Source organism: Chiloscyllium plagiosum, chromosome 34, assembly GCF_004010195.1.
Source record: "Chiloscyllium plagiosum isolate BGI_BamShark_2017 chromosome 34, ASM401019v2, whole genome shotgun sequence".
Taxonomy (NCBI): Eukaryota; Metazoa; Chordata; class Chondrichthyes; order Orectolobiformes; family Hemiscylliidae; genus Chiloscyllium; species Chiloscyllium plagiosum.
The window spans coordinates 31,370,992-31,390,858 of record NC_057743.1 but is presented as its reverse complement, the minus strand read 5'-3'; the positions used below and the strand labels follow the sequence as shown (position 1 = coordinate 31,390,858).

Here is a 19,867-nt window from a genome sequence, read left to right as displayed (position 1 = left end):
TCCTGATGAAGGGCTTTTGTCCGAAACGTCGATTTTCCTGCTCCTCGGATGTTGCCTGACCTGCTGTGCTTTTCCAGCACCACTCTCTAACCTTGACTCTGATCTCCAGCATCTGCAGTACTCACGTTCGTCTCCCTGGATTAATAGTTCAGTTATAATGCCACTGGCTCCTCATGCTGGCCAGGCATCAAAACTCATGTCCCATGAGTGATTAAGGAAAAAAAAACATGCTATGTTCCCTGGACTCCAGCTGTGAAAGCTTTGTACCAACTGTACACTTTGCATAGTACTGACCAACAGGGAAGCATGGAATACATTTGTGTATTGTTTTGGTCCAGATTCCAGGAAATGATTACTATCCAACTTGGACATCTGGGGCTAACTAATCCTCTCTCCTTCAAAGTAGTGCCACAAGACTTTTCTAACACACGTTTGAAAGTTGAAGGTGGTCTCAGTTTAAGGCCTCTGCTGAAAGATGGCATCTCAGAAAATGTGACACTGCCTAAGTAGTGAGCAGGTGTATCAGCTTCGGTCTGTGAGCTTTACATTGTGAGAGGTATAGGTCCATCTGGCAGAACATTAGGAAGTTTGAAAACATGTTTGAACAGATTTAAGAACAGCTTCTTCTCCACTGTTATCAGATTTTTGAACGGACATCTCAAATGTTAATTTTGATCTCTCACTCTCTGCACCTATTCTGCAGTTCTAACTGCATTCTGCATGCTGTTCTGCTACCCTGACACACTTTGTATGGTATGATCTACCTGTAGCATATAAAACACCACTTTTCACTGTATCTCAGTACATGTGACAACACTGAAATCAATCCCTACTGCTGGACTGAGACACTAGGTTCAAGTCCACCTGCTCCAAAGCTGTATAATATCTCTGAAAAGGTTGATTAGGAAAGTATTAGAAAGTGAGGACTGCAGATGCTAAAGATCAGAGTCGAGAGTGTGGTGTTGGAAAAGCACAGCAGGTCAGGCAGTATCCGAGGAGCAGGAGAATCAACGTTTTGGGCATAAGCCCTTCATCAGAAATGAGGCCTTTTCCAGTACCACACATGCGATTATAAAAGTATATTAAATTTAAAAAAAACATTTTTTTGAAAGGTCTTGAACCCATGAGCTAAATGAGAGGCAAGTGTGCTACCAATTGAACCACTGATCACGTAATGAGAAGACAAAGTAGAGTTCTGGACTTGATCCTCAAAAACACATTGTTACAATTTATTGACACATTTTTTCAGTTATGTGTCACAACAAAGTTTCATTTGTTGTTCTGAGGGAAGTAAGAAAGAGTTGACCAATGCAAAGCGACATGAGTCACATGTAGTTCAGGCCACACCGGAATAACAAGTTCGCCTTCCTGAATGGCATTAGTGAACAAGTTGGTATGTTATAATGGATCTGATTTTTATCTGTGACAGTGTTCGAGTTACCAGCTCGAAATCAAATCCAAGTTCTCAAATTGTCACAGTGCAACTGACCTCAAACTCTGGATCATTTAGTTCATAAATCACTAGGCTACTGTGGCATGTTGGTGCAGAATTGCTGAAACATTCTAGAGGTAACTAAATAATTTAGGTGAAGCACGTGGAAATATTTCCACTGGCTGGTGTACAATAAAAGGTGATGTCACTAAAAAGCATAGTTATTTTGCAATTGATACACTTTGATCTTTGAAAACTAACATGACCAGTTACACACTATTATGGTCCCATCTGATATTATTACTGGATATGTCAGCTCGCAGACTGAGGTACGGAATGATCTTTTTCATTAGCTTTAACAAAGTGGTACCTCAAAAAAGGTAAGCATGCAAGGTTACAGATTTGGATTTAACAAAAAAAAAACAATTTATTTTGCTCAGTAAAGTTAACAGGTAAAATAGACTAAACCAGATTACTTAATATAACAAACAATTGAAAACAAATGATAACATGCAATCCCATTAATTTCATACACCTGTACTGTACCCAAAAGCCCCATCAATAAAGTACTTAAAACAGACAAAAGTTCCATTTCTTAACAGCTCATTAAATTTAATCTAACTGTGACTTCAACACCCAGGCTGGAAAATCTGATAAACCTTTCCCTGGGGTATTCGTATATTTAAGTTTCAACTTCAAATAACACAATCAAGGTTTTATCCAAACACTCCTAGTCTGGAGCTACGACTAAACTCCAACTGAAGGCAATCCATTTTTCTATCTACACCATCTCTTTGGAGCACTTCTTTACTCATTCATCTTCACCCAAATATTTCTGAACTGCCAGAAACAAAACAGCTTTTTCTCCCTCCAGATTATTGGAGCTTTGCCTAAGTTTAAAAAACCCAAAATAAAGAATTATCTGACTGAAATCAGAATGCACAATTATTTATCTTACATGTGGTAAACTCCTAATGTTAGCAAAAACTCCTTGGAGGTTACTTATCTATCAACTCGTTTTAAAACAAATCACTATAGCACAGAAATATTTACAAGTTAATCATTAACCCCTTCATACACACAAAACCTAAATATCAATAATTCAAAAATACAAACTTAATATAAATCACATTGTACACAATACCTATTATATTCCAGGATTACACCTTAAGCACAAATATTCAAGCCCTATGACAGTCTAAATTCAAATTAACCTTAAACTCTCCAAAAATCAGAATAACTGAATTCTTGTAGTGATGTAAATATTCAAAGTTACGATAAGTGTGCAGGAACAGCTACATATTTTCACATTAGCTTCAAGTACATTTACGTGAAAGCCTGAACCAAAAGAGTTATACTGAAACCAGTACAATTCAACCTAAGTGCAACAGACTCCAGGACACTTCACAAATTTTAATTAGCATTCGTGCAAAGCAGAGGTTGCTAATTCAAAATGGAGCTCTGTTGTTCTTTGTATCGGTAGTCCCATTTCAGCTTACAATCACACAGTTTAGAAGTCTAATTGTATTTGGACAACCGACCAATGTACTCCATTGCAGTCCAAGTTATACTAAAGTCTACTAAGATAGGTCTTCAAAGATGGAAGAAAGACCAAGATCCCTGTAAAGCAGTGATCTCCAGCCTTTTTAAGCACATGATCATTTTTTAAAATTTAAGTGCAACACAGGATCTACTTTTAAGGAAACAAAGTTTATTTGCAGTGCTTTATCATTCTAAAACCGAGTACATATATTCAAGTTGAGCTCTATTCACCAAATCAGTGCACTTACAAGTGTTGCACATTATTTGCCTTTGTCTGGAGGTCTGCATTATAGTTTGAGACTGCTTGTCATATGCAGTTCAAATGACTGTGAAGCGCTACATTGCTTGGATTTGATTATTTTCATTTTGACGAATGTTGTCTCTTGGAGGTACGTGGAGGCAAAGCAAGCTTTTCCTCAGTCTGACGCTCTGATTGCATTTTCAGTTCAATATTGTTTTGCACAGTAATTATCTCATATCAAATCCACTGCTTTGCAAATCCAACTCCTAGTGGATTTTGGTAGCTACCCCAACAATATTTACTTGAAGGAATGGATTGGAGTCAAACGTCAGTTTGTTCCAATCCATCAAATTCTTGAAATCACCCTTTGAACTCCCCTGCTAAACTTAAATGTGCAAACAGATTTTCTAGATGGAACCATTTTATATCTTGTTTGAGTTTTTCTAGTATTTTATCTAGACTCTGAAAGCGTTGTAGTGTTTTTGTTTAAATTGGGAGGACTATCATCTCAGTTTCAATTTATATGTATTGATAACTGAGAGTATATTAGTGACTATGAGTGGCCATTACAAAGGAGAAAGTACTTGATAAGCTAAAGGTCTAAAAACTGATAAATCGCCTGGCCCAGATGGGCTACATCCTACAGTTCTAAGGGAGGTAGCTGAAGAAATAACAGAGGCATTGGTTGTAGTCTTTGAGAAATCACTGGAGCCAGGGAAAGTTCCAGATGATTGGAAAATCGCTGTTGTAACCCCTTTGTTCAAGAAAGGATCAAGACAAAGGATGGAAAATTATAGGCTGATTAGCCTAACCTCAGTTGTAGGTAAAATTCTAGAATCTATTGTCAAGGATGAGATTTCTAAATTCTTGGAAGTTCAGGGTTGAATTAGAACAAGTCCGCATGAATTGAGTAAGGAGAGGTCATGCCTGACAAACAAGTAGGTTAGACCATGTTATCTACCTAGACTTCCAAAAGGCCTTTGATAAAATGCCTCATGGTAGGCTGCTGAGTAAAGTTAGGGCCCATGGTGTTCGAGGTGAGCTACTGGCATGGATTGAGGATTGGCTATGTGACAGAAGGCAGAGAGTTGGGATAAAAGGTTCTTTTTCAAAATGGCAGCTAGTGATAAGTAGAGTCCCACAGGATTTAGTGTTGACGCCCCAGCTGTTCACTTTTATATATAAATGATCTGGATGAAGAGACTGGGGGCATTCTGGCAAAGTTCACCAATGATACAAAGTTAGGTGGACACGCAGGTAGTTCTGAGGAGGTGGGAAGGCTACAGAAAGATTTAGACAGTTTAGGAGAATGGTCCAAGAAACAGCTGATGAAATTCAATGTGAGCAAATGTGAGGTCTTGCACTTTGATAAAAAAGAACAGGTAAGGACTATTTTATAAACGGTGAGAAAATTCATAAAGACAAATTAAAAGGGATCCGGGAGTGCTAGTACAAGATTCTCTAAAGGTTGACTTGCAGGCTGAGTCCATGGTTAAGAAAGCAAATGTAATGTCATTTATTTCAAGAGGGTTGGAATGTAAAAGCAGTGAGGCGCCATTGGGACTTTATAAAGCTCTGGTTTGGCCCCATTTAGAATACGGTGTCCAGTTTTGGGCCTCACACGTCAGGAAGGGTATACTGGCACTGGAGCGTGGCCAACGGAGATTCACACGGATGATCCCTGGAATGGTAGGCCTAACATACGATAAAGAGTGAGGATCTTGGGATTGTATTCGTTAGGAGTTCAGAAGGTTGAGCGGAGATCTAATAGAAACTTACAAGATAATGCATGGCTTAGAAAGGGTGGACACATAAATTGTTTCCGTGAGGCTGGGATACTAGGACTCATGGACACAACTTCAGAATTAGAGAGGCTCAATTTAAAATGGAAGTGAGGAGATATTTCTTCAGCCAGAGAGTGGTGGACCTGTGGAATTCACTGCCACGGAGCGTGGTGGAGGCTGGGACATTAAATGTCTTCAAGGCAGAGATTGATAAATTCTTCATTATGCAAGGAATTAAGAAATATGGGGAAAGTGCGGGTAAGTGGCGTTGAAATGCCCATTAGCCATGATTGAATGGTGGAGTGTACTTGATGGGGCAAACGGCCTTACTTCCACTCCGATTTCTTATGGTCTTTTATATATTAAGCCTCTAACTTTTTCCTTCAGCCTGTTCAGTTTTGATGTTGGTCTGCAAGGAACCAGAAACTGAGCAATCATACATTGTCTGACAGCTCACTGCACACTTCATTCCTTTACTTAAGTACCAATTTTAGGCATCAGATCTAATAAAAATTTGCAGGACCTTACCTTGACTTAACTAATTCCAATTAATATGGAGGAATAGTTATCTAAATGTAGCACTGAAATAAGGACTTAAATAAACAGTGTTGAAAGACTCTTGCTTGAATTGAATTTACAATCATAATAGCAATTTTCACTGCATGAACAAAGTCCAATGCTCATAGTGGATTATCCATCAGTAATTGACAAGTGGGAAAATCAGGTTCATTTCCGGTAAATTCATCAAAGCCCCTATTTACACCAACTATAGCTGGTGCACCATCACTCATGATGAATGCCAGTATCTTGATCAGGAAGTTTTCCCTCAAGCACATGCATTTTGATTTCAATGCGAATATCCTCACCTCTTGTTCACTCCTTAAGGAGTGATGTGCGAGATGATTTTTTTTGTTGTTGTACAACGTTAAAAATCACACAAGGTTTGGAAGCACTAGCTTTTGAAGCGCTCCTCCTTCATCAGGCACAACCACCTGATGAAGGAGCAGCTCTCCAAGAGCTAGTGCTTCCAAATAAACCTATTGGACTATAACCTTGTGTTGTGTGATTTTTAACTTTGTACATCCCAGTCCAACACTGGCTCCTCCAAATCATGATTTTTTTGTTGTGTTCTTAAAGATCATATGCACAAACATAAAACAAACAGACAGCTTGTCATGTTGATGGATTCACTGAACTGCATAGCCCTTCAGATCCTTCTATTGCTGCTGTAAGACCTCTGGACAGAGATTCCATTCAGCATGCCACTGTGGAAACAATAAGTGACATGCTGTGGTTGCCATTATTACTACTTCTTTGTCCTTAAGTCATCATTGTTCTTAAGTCATAGAATCATAGAGATGTACAGCATGGAAACAGGCCCTTCGGTACAACCCGTCCATGCCAACCAGATATCCCAACCCAATCTAGTCTCTGGACTCCCCGACCCCAGGGAAAAGACTTTGTCTATTTACTCTACCCATGCCCCTCATAATTTTGTAAACCTTTATAAAGGTCAAATAAAGAATCAGTGATCACTGTCATTGCTTCTTTAATTATTGCACCATCTGTGAATGATTTCTCATGCTTAGTCAGGATATGGTAAATGTGAAATTGTGCTTCAGTGCAGGCCTTTCCTTTTGTTGCCACATTTATAAAGAGAATTCCTGTTGGGTATTTGTATGTCAAAGGAGGGAAAACGATCTTTGAATTTAGGTACATTGTTGTGATATAATATTATTACAAATTCCTCCTTTTATCGATATACTCAGGTGACATATATAGCAGAAAATCATAACTTTTACAGTTGTGAATAGAAATTCATTTTCCCCATTCTGCACAGAAATTCTACATTTTTTTTTAATATATGATCCAGGTTCATCATTCTTCACCTAGTACCTGTCCACCATTTACAAGCTACAAGTCAGGAGCATGTGATGCTTGGATGAGTGCAGCTCCAATAACGTTCAAGTAGTGTAACATCATCCAGGACAAAAAGTAGCCTAACTGATAAGCACCACAATTCACAAACATTCATTCCCTCCACTACCAACAGTCAGCAGCAGCAGTTTGTTACCATTTACCCGATGCACTGCTGAAATTCACTCAAGATCCTTAGATAGCACCCTCCAAACTCAGGGCAGCAGGCACATAGTAACACCAACACCTGCAAACTTCCCTCCAAGCCACTAACCATTCCAAATGGATCATCATTCCTTTAAATGTCTTCAAGTCAAAATCCTGGAATTCCTCCCTAACAATACTGGACAACATCAGTTCAAGACAGAGCTCACCACCATTTTCTCAAAGACAACTAGGAACAGGCAGTAAATGCTGGCCAGCCTGCAATGCCCATATCCCACAAATGAATTAAAAATGCATCATCTTGTAATTTGTGACATCCCTCTGTCATTGGTCACACTGCAGGTAGGCCTCTGGATCCATGCTTCTGGAACATCCAGAACATAGCTGGCTGCTTTCAAGAGTGGGGACATGGGAAGTCATTTTTGTCGTTTCAGGGCTGTCGGTCAGCTTGCTTTGCTAGGATATAGGAAGTGCGGTAGTGTTCCCCTTAATTTTCCTTCACCCTATATAGACCCATTAGACAACCAGCTGAAGAATTGAAGGATAGACTGGAGTTGCTCTGCAGAGAATCTGCATGGACACAGCAAACTAGATAACCTCTGATATTTCTAGTACTGTAACATCCAGGCTTCACACATGGATTCCTTTTGTTTGTATTTCCATCACAAAAATAATTACTTTATGCTGCAATGAATGCATGCCAGCTTGTTGCATCATATTTTTCTGTAGTTGTGCAGTGTCAGGAAGTAGATGTCATGCATGGCATGACAATCAACACGTACAAAGCAAAAGGAACACATGAGTGAGAAGATCAATTGTCAGAAAATCAGTGATCAACCAGTCAATCACGATCTACAAGTTGGAGACCACAGGTCTGACACATCCACCATCTAATCATCCTTTAGTAAAATAACAGCTGCTGACTATGCTAGTGGCCCTGGCCATACTGGTCCAGGCAGTGGACTGTAGAGGGAGTCGTTAAGGCTGATTGCCTGCTCCTCTTCCATGGTTACGTTCAAGTCCAGATGCCTTTGGAGAAAGAGCATGCGGTGTCCACCAACACCCTTGAGCTGCTCGGGGATAGGTGGGCACTGCAGAGAGTGGAGTATATTATTTCTCCCTCCAATTCTATTTTGATCAAATCCCTACCCACCACTTCACTGTTTGATCACGCAGCATTACCCTCTAAGAAGGACACTATTGTCACTGACTACTCGGATGTTTCCTTCCTTCCTGGTGGTGGAAATGAATTAGAGATTTGTACACCTGTTATCTTTCACTGTGTGAAAAAGCTACTGGGAAAAAGTGAAGACTGCAGATGCTGGAGATCAGAGCTGAAAATGTGTTGTTGGAAAAGCGCAGCAGGTCAGGCAGCATTCAAGGAGCAGGATTCCTGAAGAAGGACTCATGCCCCGAAACATCGATTCTCCTGATCCTTGGATGCTGCCTGACCTGCTGCGCTTTTCCAGCAACACATTTTCAGCTCTGAAAAAGCTGCTAACTAGTCAAATTTCTATGAATTAATTTACAACAGACCCAGACGAAAGAAACTGGAGCTGCAGATCATTTAGCCCATTCTTTCCGTACAAGGCTGATTTTGGGGGGGTTCAACTCCACTCTCCTACCTGCCTCCTCAATCCCTCCCTTGGATTTGCTGGGAATTCAAACAAAAAGTCCATCCAGCTGTTGAAGGTTTTGAAGATGAATCGATAACTTCCAAAAAGGTACAAACCCTTATGGAGTGAAGTAGATTAGATTAGATTACTTACAGTGTGGAAACAGGCCCTTCGGCCCAACAAGTCCACACCGACCCACCGAAGCGCAACCCACCCAGACCCATTCCCCTACATTTACCCCTTCACCTAACACTGCAGGCAATTCAGCATGACCAATTCATCTAACCTGCACATTTGTAGACTGTGGGAGGAAACTGGAGCACCCGGAGGAAACCCACGCAGACACGGGGAGAATGTACAAACTCCACACAGTCGCCTGAGGCAGGAATTGAACCCGGGTCTTTGGCGCTGTGAGGCAGCAGCACTAATCACTGTGCCACCCAAAGGAATTTTGTTTCATCTCTTTCCTAAATGATGAGCTCTTTTATTGGGAAGACTATGGCCCCATGTTTTAGATTCTTTGATTGGAATCGCACAGCATGAAAGCAATGGGCATCTCACTTCAGAGCCATGTGTGTATTCTACAGCAGAAGTCCTACGTATATGCAGACACACCAACAAGAAAGAAATACAACTTGATGGTACAACTTTAGAGACAGTATTCTTTTGACTAAGAGACAGCAGTACCCTTCTTTGAAAGGGTAGCCTTGGCTTCCATGCTCCCCGCATCTCTTTTTCCTTATGGCAGCAGCAGCCCCCAAGGGGCTGGATGATTTCTTCTGAAGGATTTTCTGCGCTTCTTCCTGCAGCACCTTGTAGAGGAGGCCTCGCTGGTTCCAGGGCACATAGGACTTCACGAGGAGGGCCACTTCGTCCAGCCGCAGCCTGCTGGCGGTGATATAGTCCAGGGCCGTCAGGTAAGGGCTGCCGGATAACATCCGCACCAGGCCTCGGCCGCACATGGCCTTGACACAGCTCCTAGGGTGCGGCAGGCCGTGCCCCAGGGTGGACTGGAAGTCCTCGAGGGCCTGCGCCAAGTCCCCGGTGTGTAGGTGGCAGAACCCGCGGAGGACGAGGAGGGTGCTGTGGTAGTTGGTCGGGTCGGCCGCAATCAGGCGCTGGCACAGCCGCAGCGCGCCCTGCACATCCCCGCAGAGGAGCATGCAGTCGGCCAGCCGTATCTCCCACTCCCGCCTGGCCTCTGGCTCCACGCCAGCCAACAGCCGGAGCGCTCGGAGGGCGGGACGCAGGAGCTCGGCTCCGCCGTCGGATCGCAGGTCGGGGCGGTGGCACACCGCCTGCCTGTACTCGGAGAAGCGGGCCTCGACAAAATGCTTGGCCAGCTCCAGCACGCCGTGTGGTGCCCGGGGCTGCCGTGAGGCTCCGCTGCCGAGGGCCGACGTCAAGTCGTGAACCAGTTCCCAGTCTGGGTCGCCCCTGGTGGTAAGGGCCTCCTTCTCCTCTTCAGGCGTCATCCCGTCAACGGTCATGGGCGGCGCAAGCTCTGGGATTCCCACGCTTTCCTCCAACCGCCGCTTTTCGAAGGGGCGCGCGCCAACTTCTCGAGGCACCACGAGCTCGAGGAAACGGCGGCAATCGGCGAGCAGCTCGGCGCCGCGGCCATCTTGCTGCTGCTGAGGCCTCCCTTCGTGCAGCGAGAGGTAACGGGCGAAGGCGCGAACAATCTGCGGCAAGTCCCTCTTCTGGCGGTGGACGACGAATGCCACGGTCTCTTCCCGCCGCTTGCCGAACGCCTGCATGTAGTCCATCACGCCATTGGCCGAGTGCCGCTCGGACAGGATCCAGGCCAGGGCCCTGGTCAGCAGCAATGCCAGCGAGTGGCTCGGGTGGGCGTTGAGCAGGGCATTACAGTGGCTCACTGCCTCCTGGTGCCGCCCACTCCTCAGCAGCATGTCCATCTTCAGCACCGATGCCGTCAGGTTGCCCGGGCTCAGCGCCGACAGGAAGATGGCGGCCACTCTGGCGCTGACGGGGGCCTCGACTGCAAGCTCACTGCCGGTGCCACCTCCTCCTCCGCCCTGGCTTGGCACCCAGCTCTGGCTGGCGCACCAGCTTTCCAACACTGTCAACAGGTCACCCAGCCCCGGTTCCCCCAAGGACTTGACATGCTGCACGGTTGCCTCGGCGCTCAGGATGAAAGCGGAGGTGTAACAGGCGGCGGCATCGGACAGGGAGCCACTGGCCAGGTACTGGTCCCCTTTGGTGCAGAGCCAGGCGGGTAGCTCCTCTTCAGACATCACCAACACCAAACCAGCATGCCAGGGATTTACATACGTGCAGATGAAACCAAACCTAGGAAAAACGAGAAATGCAAAATTTGCGGATTAGACCGACTCAGAGCTATCGCGACAAAGCAATTTTAATCTGACGGGGACCGGATATAACACAAGTTTTACCACCTGACTCACCATCAAACTCTAAGTTTGAAGTATAAAACTGACTTCCCACACGTTCCTGTCAGTTTCCTGGCCCGCACATGAACTGACCATTCGTACAAGCCCATAGTGCATCACACCAAGCCAAGAATACCAGAAACCCAACGACAGAACGAGTTGGCTTATTTATTTTTTCTATGATGTGTATGCGCGGATGTGACACACAGTGAAAGACAACAGGTGAACAAATTTTTAATCACTTTCCACCACCAGGAAGGAAAGAAAAGTTGATTTAAAAGAAGGTTGCACAGGTGTTGGATATCGGACAAAGAAGGGAACATTTGAAGTGAACATTTGATTTCAAAATTTGAGAGGAGGAAGTAATTCAAGACAGTTCTGACGATTAGAGCACTGTTGGGAATGAGAACTGGACATTTGGTGATGATTTTTACAAGGGCAAGCTTAGCTATTCAATGAAAGTGCAAAAAGTAGAAGCTCAAAAGTTAGAATTTACATCAGATCCCATCCAGACCTGGGGACTTGTCCATCTTAATGCCTTTTAGAATATCCACACTTCCTCCCTCCTTATGCTGACTTTACCATAAGTAATCAAACATCTATCTGTAACCTCAACATCCATCATGTCCCTCTCCTCATGAAATATCAAAGCAAAGAGTACTAAAGGATCTCATCCATTTTCTGACTCCACGCATTAATTCCCTACTTTGTCCTTGAGTAGGCCAATCCTTTCTCTAGTTACCCTCTTGGTTAAGGGTTAAGGATTTTCCTTAACCCTGTTTGCGAAAGATATTTCATGACCCCTTGGAGCCCTCTTAATTAGTTTGATTAGTCCTACTTTCCCAATATTTTTCCAAAGCTTTGTCTGTTTTCAGTCATCTAAATCTTAGGTAAGAGGAAAAAGGAAGAATACATATGTCATAATTTCACCTAACATCCATAGTTTCCTAATCTTGGCATTTCTAACCCTCATTTTCACAGGGACATATCTGTCCTGGACTCCAATCAATCTCTCTTTCAAAGCCTCCCACATATCAAATGTGGATTTACCCTCAAACAGGTGCTCCCCAATCCACAGCCCACAGTTCCTGCCAAATTTTGCTCTCGTTGGCCTAATTCAATTTAACAGTTTACCTTTAGGACCACACTCATCTTTGTCCACGAGTATTCTAAAACTTACGAATTGTGATCACTATTCCCAAAGTATTTCCCTACTGAAACTTCAACCAGGTCTGGTATGACCCCTTCCTGAATTAGACTATTTACATATTGTTCTATAAAACCCTCCTGGATGCTCTTTATAAATTCTGCTCCATCTAAACCTCTAACACTAAGTGAATCCGAGTCAATGTTGGGAAAATTAAAATCTCTCACCACCACCACCTGTTGGTCCGATATCTTTTCATAATCTGTCTACAAAATTGCGCCTCTGTTTTGGGAGGCTTGTAGTACAGTCCCAACATTGTTACCACACCGTTCCTATTTCTGAACTCTGTACATATTGCCTCACTGCTTCAGTCCTCCATTGTGCCCTCAAGGATAGTGGTGATATCCTGTTTGACCAGTAATGCAACTCGTCCACCCCTTTCACCTCCCTCTCTATCCCACCTGAAGCATCTATCTGGGATATTTAGTTGCCAATCTTGCCTTTCCCTCAGCCAAGTCTCAGCAATAGCAATAACATCACACTCCCAGGTACTAATCCAAGCTCTAAGTTTATCTGCCTTACCTACTACCCATTAAAACAAGCGCACCTCAGACCACCTCTTGAGAAAGTCTATAGCCTTAAAACTTGTCTTTAAACATTTAGACTAAACTGTAATGCTGAATAATAAAACAAACTTAGGCAGGAAGGCTCAGAAAAAGGGGGAAACTTAAGGAATGCAGAAGATTGGGACACCTGGGCTCACTAAGTGATAACAGGATGCCTTAGCATCGGTAATTCTGTGTGAACAGGACACCAATTGATAACATTCACAGCCATTCCCTTATGAAATTAATGACTGTTTGATTCTGACCCTGAAATGAAATTCGGTACTATCAAAAGCTTTGTAATTAATGGTCAGATGCTGTTAATTATAATGGATTCTTTTTACCCCTTGCAAGCAGGGCAGACACAAAAAAATCTTTGCTGTTACAAAACCTTGACTTGAGGGTTCAAAAGGACATTAGAGAGGGACCATTTAGTGCCAAGGCCATTGGAGGCTGTAGAAAATTAACTCTTAGTGCTTAGCTGCTATGGATTGAATTTAATTGCATTATGGGACTTTATGATGATATTGAGTAGCCATTACCAGTTATTAAATACAAACTCTGTTAAAAGGTAATATTGATGAAGCCTCAACTTACTTGCTGTTCTTGCAGCAGACTCTACAGGCCGCCCCACTGTCAACTGTAACTCGTCAGATCTTATGTCTTATTTAAATTTGAAACATAAAATTGAAATTAAAAAGTTTAATTTGAGACTAATTAATCATTTTAAATACAACCTTGCAGTAACATTTCAGCCTCAGGTACAGAATGATTCTGTGCTTAAGATAAAAAGCAAGAATCTGTTCCCAGCTTAAAATTATTCTAAACCTAACATTGAAGAGATTCTGACACAATCTGTCAGGAAGCCATTTTATGGTTAAAGGTTTGCTCCTTGCTAAGAAGCCATTTCGTAAAACAATGATATCAGACATGCGAGCTGTGTAAAGTTACCTTATGACATCTCCTACTTAATTTCGACTAGTACTTCTTTATAGGAACTTATGTCGCCAGCAGATGCCTAACTCAGCTGGATTTGTTTCTCCGACCTGATGGATAGCTCAAGGCCTGTAGGAGTGATCAGTCAAGCGCACATAGATGTACCAATTAACTTTTCTTCCTTACGAATTATTATCTTTCAATAATTATCTGTCTAATTAAGAACATGAAATGTTTTTGTAAACTTTTGTGTAAAGGAAGCCACTTTATATCAGTACATTGGAGTAGCCTACTGGGGCACTTGAACAGCTGGTACCCTACTCTCCTAAGTTATTAGAACCTAGTTAGTTTAGCTTATAGGTATCAGTGTTATGTTGTAATAGTGATACTATTAATGCATAAAAAGGGATGACTAAAACTAAATTAAACTGTCTGTAAGAGGTTTTTATTTCACATTTCCAAAGTGTACAATCTCTGGGACAAACCAAGAGAGAGAGGCTTACAGGTCTGAGTCCACAAGGGATTCCCTGGGCCGTCTCAAATCTCCACTTGAACACTGTCCCTCTGCGTTCATCTTCTGCTCCCTGCCTACTCTTCCCCTTAGTCACTGACTTCATTGTCTAGATCCTTACAGGCTTTAGTTATTACCTCTTTACTGTCCACTAACCACCTCATTTGGTTCCCATCCGTCTGCCACATTAGTTATAGCCTCCCCAATAGCGTTAGCAAAAGCACTCCCTAGGACATCGGTTCAGTCCTGCCCAGGTAGCGACCATCCGATTTGTAATAGTCCCACCTCTACTCAATTAGCACCCCATGCATATACAGTAGTGGTAGTGCATGTCATATGCAATATCCAAATCATGGTGTGTACTGCCTAGAAAGTTGAGGACAGTGCAAGCACCATTATCACCACCTTCAAGTCACACTCCAACTTAACTTGAAACATGATGGTATCCTTTATGGTTGCTGGATCAAACTTCCCCCCAGTTTTGTAGGCTTAACTACACCACTTGGATTGCAGACATTTAAGAGTGTGGCTCACAAGAAGTTCTGAAGGACAATTAGACATGAGCAAAACAAAATTTTGCTCGTGATTCATCCACACCAGTCCCCTCCTTTGAAAAGGTAAAAAATGTTCTCCAATAAAAGACAAGATATCCTCGTGAAAGTAACACTATGATTCATTAATGTGTAGAGTATTAACATACTATCACTGACATTTGTAGCCATGGTAGTGAAGCAATACAATTTGGAAAAATCTTAACGAGTAAGAAATGAGCCAGATGCTTGAAATCATTAAAAAAAAGTTACACTGACATTATAATATTTGCTCATTTAAAGAAATGAATGTGTAACTATATTTATGAAAAAAGGCATTTAATGAGTTCAGCAAGGAATAGCCAAAAAAAAAGTGTTCACATTGTCAACATCTCAGAGTTTGCCATACATTCTTTCTGCACCACTCAGTTTAAGTTCTTGCTGTTAGGCTGAAGCTTACACAGATCTCTTCCACTTATTTTCTACCTCCAATTAAAATGCAAGCATACCAAATGTTTTGTAAAGACAGTGCCCCTGCTAATGTATTTATTATATTTGAAGACCCAAAGAGAACCTAGCTAATGATGTAGTTCAAGAGAACCTTAACTCCCTGGTGGCCAGCTAGTTTAAAAATCTGTTTAAACATTTTCTTTTCCAATAGCATGCCCTCAGGACCTGAAGCATGCTCTTACATTCAGCAGGTCTCCAAAATGTTGCTCAATGATTGCTAATTATAGAAGAGATAAAAAAGTGAATATCCTAATCCATTCAACTGTGAAACATCTTGAGGTGTATTGGGTAGTATCCTGACTTCTAAGCCAGAAAATCTCTGTTCAGGTTCCAGCCAGGACTCAATGGCCACTGAGGATGCATTTATAATGTGGTCAAGCACATTAAATTCTAAAATTACAACTTATTAGTGATAAGACTGGGAACAATTCCAGGTCAGTTGCGTCATACAGTCATTCATTGAAAGAAAATTTGGGTTGTTACCATCACCATCACAAAATAACTGGAATGAACATCATTTTGAAAAGTCAATGAAAACTTTTTGGGGGTAGGGAGTGCATAAAACAAGGTATATTTATTTGCTTGATGCTTTCCTTGACTATTACCCAGCGAACTTGTTCTTCAAAATTAGCATTGGATAAACATCTCCATAAAGCAGTGGATCGGGCATCTTTTAATGTAATTTGGCAAACTACACTTCTTATATGGTATTAACAATTTCAGACTCATACAGGGTCAGAAGCTCCACTCATTATGAAGAGGTGATATGAGCAGAACATTGTTGTCAAAATGAGTGAGACCAAATATCTAGTTTTTCTTCAAAATGTTTAATAACATCAATATCAAGGTAACCTGTAACTTGTTATTAATATTTAGAACTGGATTTAACATCAGAAATAGTGTTGACAAGACAATTTCAGGCATGGGCCAAATAAAACAGAATTGGACATGGTAGGGAGAAAAAAAAATTGAGATCTGGAACAGCTACTAAATTATAAAGATAAATCAGAAGCAGAACAAATAAATTCAATGCTATACACAGTTGGGAGTCTTATTGATGTCATACCTCACCATGAATTAAAAACAGCAACAGGTATCTATGAAGAGTCACAAAAAGCCTTTGACAATTATTTCAATCTATGAACTAAAATAAAATGCTGGAAAGAGCAAATATTTTATACAAGAATTCAGGATTCAGTGGAATTGAAGGGTGTTTTCATTAAAAATCTTTACAGATAAATGGAGAACTGTAACTATGGTGACTAAGATTATGTTCACAGAGAAAATTGTTTAGGGGTTGCTGATGATTCTGTCAAATTTGTCTTAGTCCCCTCCAAAGAAGACTTGACTGGAGAAAGTCATTCAGATGGTCAATAATAGTTCCTCCTTGAAATAGAGTCACAGGTAGATAGGATAGTGAAGGTGGTGTTTGGTATGCTTCTTTTATTGGTCAGAGAATTGAGTATAGGAGTTGGGAGGTCATATTGCAGCTGTACAGGACATTGGTTAGGCCACTTTGGAATATTGCATGCAATTCTGGTCTCCATTCTATCAGAAGAATGTTGTGAAACTTGAAAAAGTTCAGAAATTATTTACAACGATATTGCCAGGGTTGGAGAACTTGAGCTACAGGGAGAGGTTAAATACACTGTGGCTGTTTTCCTTGGAGTATTGGAGGCTGACCTTATAGACATTTATAAAATCATGGATAGGACAAATAGACAATGTCTATTCCCCAGGATGGGGGAGTCCAGAACTAGAGGGCATAGGTTTAGTGTGAGAGGAGAAAGATATAAAATGGGCTTAAGGGACAATGTTTGCACAGAGGGTGGTACGTATATGGACGCTGGTAAAATTACAGCATTTAAAAAGCATTTGGATGGATATATGAATAGGAAAAGTTTAGAGAGATATGGACCAAGTGCTGGGAAATGGGACTAGATTAGGTTAGAATATTTGGTCGGCATGGACAAGTTAGACCGAAGTGTCCGTGCTGCACATCTCTCGGACTCTAAAGACAATCCCAAGAGAAGAACGACCATGATGTAGGAGATCAGCAAATTCCACTTTATTGTTAAGATAAAAATCACAAATGACATATGAAAAACTAATAAAGTGACCATGACAGGCATCAGGTACTGTCAGCAATTAAAAAGTGAATTATTTTTCACTATAGGGCTTTCAGAAAATGGGCAGAAGTGGAACATTGTTTGAGAAAAGCAAGAAATCAAATAGCTATCCACATAGAGGTTAATAAGGTAGAACAGTCTGCAACAGAAGAAAACTGAAAATTATCTTTTCAAAATTAGAGGATCCAGGTCTTGCATTTTGGCAAGTAGATAAATGGTGAGTGAGACAAGTCAGATTGCGAGCAACAGTTAAGAAAACACTGCTTACAATCAAAATGCAATTACGTAATACTCAAGATTAAATGGTATGCTACAAGCAAGTCTCTAGTGGATATCAAATGGTAGAGAACTTATAAATACTTCATAGTCAAGAATTCTTATTTGAGTAGGAAACATATCTTGTCCTTAATCATCAAATAAATCAAGTTAAATAATGTAAAGTTATGGAACAGCCAATCAAGAAATGGTCATAGGACAGCTGGCAGAATATTACATAAGTCTTCCTCGACTCATCGTGTAGCCTAAACAAAACGTTGGCACAAGAAAGGAGGTGGGGACCTGTGACTTTACTGGACTGGGAGTGGGAAACATTGGTACTAACAGTGTAGAGTACTCAGACTGCAAGAGCTAGTAAGGTTTTCAATATGATAGTCAATGAACAGCATACTCCATTTGACAAACCTATAACTGAAGAAACTGAGTGCAACACAGCTTTGTGAACAAATGGCTATGACATTTGAATCTGATGTCAGATGTGATTCAAATAGGACATGTTCAAGCAAATTATTTGATTGTTTTCCCAGGAAGAATATGCAGCAACTGAGAGAGATCATGCCAAGCTGCAAGAAGTCCTTTCAAATTGCAGAGTTGAAAAAGCAAACATGTTGGTTTCACCAATAATGCAAATTACTGAATGGAAAGAGAATCTAAGCCAATCAACATGTTGAATTAGAAAGTTTATAAGCAGACTGAGAAAGAAAAATATTGCTGACAGATTCAAGATGATGTGTGCACAATTCTAAAGAAGTTGTCACTGAAAAGGGATGACCAATGCTCAATGTTTCAAGAGACCGCATGGTAGAAATTGCCTGTTTCAGGGAATCAGGCACTGAAAGAGGCAGGATGAGTGCCTTCCTTGAAGGAATTCCAAGAGATTAAATATCCTCCAGCTCAAAGTGAACTGTATGTCTTAGACACTATTAGGAACAATATCAGAGACAACAGTCTTTCACCAAACCTCAGATCTCAAGTCTGAAAATAACTCTGTATTCCTTGAATTTGTAAAATAAGAAGTTTTCATAGGGAACTGATGGAAATGTGATATTGGTAAATTTAGTTATTGTTATACAGTTGTGTAAATAATGAGGGAATGTATATGACAAAAAAAAATCAGTGTCAGTGTCAGAAGTACCACCTAAGATGAGGTCATTGGACTGGTGGGCTGAATAGCTTGGAATCTTGACCAAACAAACTGGTCCTCAAAGTCTCTAACAAAATCTATCACTAGCACATAGCCTGTAACTAATTGCTATTTGTTAACTTACAAGAATCCTTTTTCATTAGACCAATAAATGGCTTTCCTCAACCACACTAGGCCCTGTAGTTTCCTACATTTGTTTTTTTAAAGAGGGGGAATAATGGCAGTAACTTCACCCTGAGCATCAGCTCAGTGTACTGAGTGGACATACCATATGACATATCTGACATCAAAATGGTTGGGCACTATTTTGTAACCACCCCAACCCCACAGAAAATATGCAGCCCTTTGGGAAAATAAGGAAACTAAAACAATGCAATGTTTATCATGGTGATGCACTTCATGTCCCCATTGCATTAATACAATTCTCAGTAGCATGGTTTTCAAAAGAAAATGGTAATTGCCATGCAGGTTTCACCTCTAGTTTCATAGACTGAGGTCTTCACTACTTCCAGAATGCTTTGCTGTGGTTTACTGCTTTCCATCCTTCAAGGCTGATCAAATAAAGAACATTAAAATTGGGAGTAGTCCATGCAGCCCTTTGAACCTGCTGTGCCATGATCCAACTCTGTACCCTGTTCCTGCTTTCTCCCCAGACCCTTTGATCCCTTTAGCCCCAAGAACTATATCTCCTTGAAAGCATCAGATGTTTTGGCTTCAACCACTTTGTGTTGTGGTTGTGTTCGCCGAGTTGGGATTTTATGTTGCAGACGTTTCGTCCCCTGTCTAGGTGACATCCTCAGTGCTTGGGAGCCTCCTGTGAAGTGCTTCTGTGATCTTTCCTCCAGCATTTATAGTGGTTTGAATCTGCCGCTTCCGGTTGTCAGTTCCAGCTGTCCGCTGCTGCAGTGGCCGGTATATTGGGTCCAGGTCGATGTGCTTGTTGATTTGAATCAGTGGATGAGTGCCAA

At 41.5% G+C, this 19,867-nt stretch overlaps 1 protein-coding gene across 2 annotated transcripts in view; it reads right to left on the bottom strand.

Annotated features, from left to right (window-relative positions):
- ttc34 (tetratricopeptide repeat domain 34) overlaps nucleotides 1-19,867 on the bottom strand; it is a 76,743-nt gene that overhangs the window by 50,148 nt on the left and 6,728 nt on the right. For both annotated transcript variants that reach the window (XM_043676069.1, XM_043676071.1), the window contains one exon: nucleotides 9,385-11,010. In XM_043676069.1, the coding sequence (XP_043532004.1) occupies nucleotides 9,385-11,010 (1,626 nt within the window). The remainder of the gene's footprint in view (nucleotides 1-9,384; nucleotides 11,011-19,867) is intronic.